Raw genomic sequence first — 3,755 nt, forward strand, 5'->3', positions numbered from 1 at the left:
AGCGCCGAAGCAGGGCCCCGGGCGGAGGGCGCGGTGGGGCTGCGCGCACGCTGGGGCGCGTGGAGGGGCGCGGAGGGCGAAATGAGTCTGGTAGGGGGCTTTCCCCACCACCCCGTGGTGCACCATGAAGGCTATCCGTTCGCCGCCGCCGCCGCTGCCGCCGCCGCTGCCGCCAGCCGTTGCAGCCACGATGAGAACCCCTACTTCCACGGCTGGCTCATCGGCCACCCCGAGATGTCGCCCCCCGACTACAGCATGGCCCTGTCCTACAGCCCCGAGTATGCCAGCGGCGCCGCCGGCCTGGACCACTCCCATTACGGGGGAGTGCCGCCCGGCGCCGGGCCCCCGGGCCTGGGGGGGCCGCGCCCGGTGAAGCGCCGAGGCACCGCCAACCGCAAGGAGCGGCGCAGGACTCAGAGCATCAATAGCGCCTTCGCCGAACTGCGCGAGTGCATTCCCAACGTGCCCGCAGACACCAAACTCTCCAAAATCAAGACGCTGCGCCTGGCCACCAGCTACATCGCCTACCTCATGGACCTGCTGGCCAAGGACGACCAGAACGGCGAGGCGGAGGCCTTCAAGGCGGAGATCAAGAAAACAGACGTGAAAGAGGAAAAGCGGAAGAAGGAGCTGGTCAGTACCAGGGGCGGAGGGCGGTTGCGGGGTGTGGGGCTCAGGGGTCCGCTGCTCCCAGCTTCTCTCCAGTCCGGCTGAGAGGTGGCACCCTCATACTGTGACTGCGTTGATCGCACCAGGTTGTGCTAGGGGTGGTTTCCTGCATAAACAGAGATGGGGGAGGATTCTGCAGAAAGAGGGGAGGTCTTGGGAGAGGTGCTTGGCACTTCTGACAGACCCTCCAGACGAGGGATGAGCTCCACAACTCTTGATCCAGACAGATGTCGCACTGGCCGGGCCCCTCACTTCGTACCCGTTTGGGCCTTCGTTTGGCCTCCAGTCTGACCTTGCTTTCAGATATTTCTAATGAAAGAAGCTCTTAATTCCAATTATTTCACCCTCCCAAAAAAGGGGGGTTGCCTCTGATTCTGAACTCTGAGAGCGTTTTATGGCTGCTGTTATTGCTATGCTTGAAAGACATAAAGGTGAATATTAAATAAGTACTTTGAACCTCGAAATACAGCTCAGGTTTCTCTTTGGCTGTGATGTTTTCTTTGAACGAGCCTGGACATTTTAAGACAAAATTTAAATATCACTATAGTTGTTGTTATTAGGAGTAATACCAAATTTTACTGAGCCACTTAAAATTCCCTCAGGTCCCTACCAAGTGCCCACAGCCCAGTAGTGTTGAGGACACCAGGCAGTTGCCAGGAATGCTTGAAAAGTAATTCCATTTCTTGAGACTGTTTCCTTTTGAGCATTTGACCCTTTGATGGCTGCACAAGCAAATGACCTTGCAAATGACCAGAAATCTCAGAGGCCTTCAAGGAGCTTCTAGGTTGGAAGCTGAGAGCCAGTGGCTGAAAGGCCCTGACTGGAGCAGAGTGGACTTCACCCCATTTTTCTTAGAATGTGGCTCTGGGATTGCTATTGAAAATGGAAGGCACATTTAGCATACACACACACACACACACACACACACACACACACACACACACACACACACTGCCCCTACATCTGGAGTCAGAAGAAAGACCCTGGGCTCCTCCATAAATGACTCGAAAACCGGCGGTTGTTTATAAACTTGCCGATCTGCTGGTTGAGTATTGCAGCATCCAGGCCCCCCGGTGGTAGCTAGGGCACTGAAAACCCTAGCTCACCGTTCTGCAGCGTCAGGGACTGGGAACCATCCCTCTCTCAGCTCTCCCTCCTTCCCTCCCTTCTGGCCCAGGAAATGCTGGAGTGGCTCCGGACCAGGTATCCTCTCTGATCTTCTCTTTGCTTTTTTCTTGCTCTCGCCTTCCTTCTACCCAGAATGAAATCTTGAAAAGCACAGTGAGCAGCAATGACAAGAAAACCAAAGGCCGGACAGGCTGGCCACAGCACGTCTGGGCCCTGGAGCTCAAGCAGTGAAGAGGAGGAGGAGGAGGAGGAAAGAGCGAGTGGGCAGGGGCCAACGTGCCAGATACAGACCCAGGACTCCCGGCAAGCCCTCAGCTCCGCTCTGAGGACTACTTCCCTTTGGATCATCCGGTTTATTTATGTGCAATTTTCGTCCCCTTCTCTTTGCCCCCATTTGAGGCATCCATTCCCCACCTCCCCTTCCAAAACAGTGGATATTTGAAGAAAAGCATTCCATATTTTAATATGAAGAGGACACTCCCATGTGGTAAGGGATCCCTTCGACTGGTAGAGTCTGTGTGTGTGAATGTTCCCTGTTGGCTGTGTAGACACCGCCGTTGTCCCTCCTCACCTAACCAGCCCCTCCCAGATAAAGACAGCAGACACTAGTGCATATGTGAAGTGTATCTTTAATCCCTGGCCTTTGGATATAAATATTCCTGATGATTATAAAATTTTATTTCAAAGCAGAAAACAGGGCCACTAACATTTCCGTTGGGGTCGGTAACTAGTGCTGTCCTTTCATATGTGATCATTCCCTATTCAAAGGTGTTTCCAACAGCTACTTGTTTTGTGCACTTCCGTCCTCTAAAACTAAGTGGAATTTAATTAATATTGAAGGTGTAAACATTGTAAGTATTCAATAAACCACTGTGTGTTTTTTTTTACAAAAATCCTAATCTTTTAATGGCTGATACCTCAAAAGAATTTTGAAAACAAAGCTGTTATACTTGTTTTCATAATATTTAAAATATTCAGAAGTAAACTAAATTATCGTACTTGCCTCTAATTTTATTTGAAAGTCAGTGGTTCCGATCAATCAAAGTCACTGTTGTCCCTGTCCCGGTGAGGCTGAGGAGGCACTGTGAAAGAGATGTGTCCTTGGTGGAAATCCTGCCATCAACCTATCTCTTTCCTTCTCCCCCAAGCTTCCAAGAAACCAGTGAGTGGCCTGGGCCCTAGAAAGGGCCTGCAGTTGTCTCAGAAGGTGGAACGGTGTCCTTATTTTCCTGAAATTAATCAGATGCCTGGTGTGGGGGGCTTGGATTTGTGTTTCGTGAGAGGTTTTCAGTGGAGGAGGTGTGAGAAGAATCACAGGCATTATTACAGCCTCAGGAAATACTCTAGGGTGTTTGGTTTAAAGTACAGGGGATAAAAGGAAAGGAAAGGGGGGAAAAGGCGGTTTGATTGTAGTCTAGATTGGGAGGATTCTCTTCTGAGCAGGCAGGGCTGGGGACGGTGGAGGGCTTTTGAAAAAACAGGATGATTAGGTAACAAGGAATTTTACGTCAAGTAAGAAATCGTGAACAAGACCACAGGTTTAAAGGGGGGCAAGGGGTGGGTTAGATTTACAAGGAGCTACAAGGAACTCAATATTAACTGTGCGGGGTCTGAAGTCTGCCCGGCAGAGGAAGCTGCAAGCTAACCCGACTTCCAGCAGCCAAGGACTTCACTGTGTCGGGGTTCTGGTGTCCCAGAGTCCAGTAATATCCCAGAAGAAAGTCCCTGCGTCCTTCCCCCTGCCCCCTCCCCCGCAGACTTGGTTAGAGCTGGACTCTGCTCTAGAAATCAGAGGAGCTGAAGTGTTATAAAGTACTAACTGCAGGCTGGGGGGGGAGGGAAAGGGGAAGAGGAGGAATGGGGGGAGGGAGAAAGGTGAAACGTATTAAAAAGCGGTTTGTTTCATGAAATGCTGCATATATAAATCTCTGGTTGGAGAGGCTTGCCAGAGCGTTTCC

General features: G+C 51.3%; 1 protein-coding gene across 1 annotated transcript in view; it reads left to right on the forward strand.

The window, feature by feature from the left end:
* The window catches only part of Hand2 (heart and neural crest derivatives expressed 2), a gene marked incomplete in the record, with an annotated part of 3,580 nt that extends 890 nt beyond the window's left edge, over window positions 1–2,690 (forward strand). The window contains 2 exon segments of the mRNA XM_005373539.2: window positions 1–633; window positions 1,930–2,690. Of these exon segments, the coding sequence (XP_005373596.1) occupies window positions 82–633; window positions 1,930–2,028 (651 nt within the window).
* Window positions 2,691–3,755: the final 1,065 nt, after the last annotated feature.

Source organism: Chinchilla lanigera, unplaced genomic scaffold, assembly GCF_000276665.1.
Source record: "Chinchilla lanigera isolate Chin_1 unplaced genomic scaffold, ChiLan1.0 scaffold00002, whole genome shotgun sequence".
Lineage (NCBI taxonomy): Eukaryota > Metazoa > Chordata > Mammalia > Rodentia > Chinchillidae > Chinchilla > Chinchilla lanigera.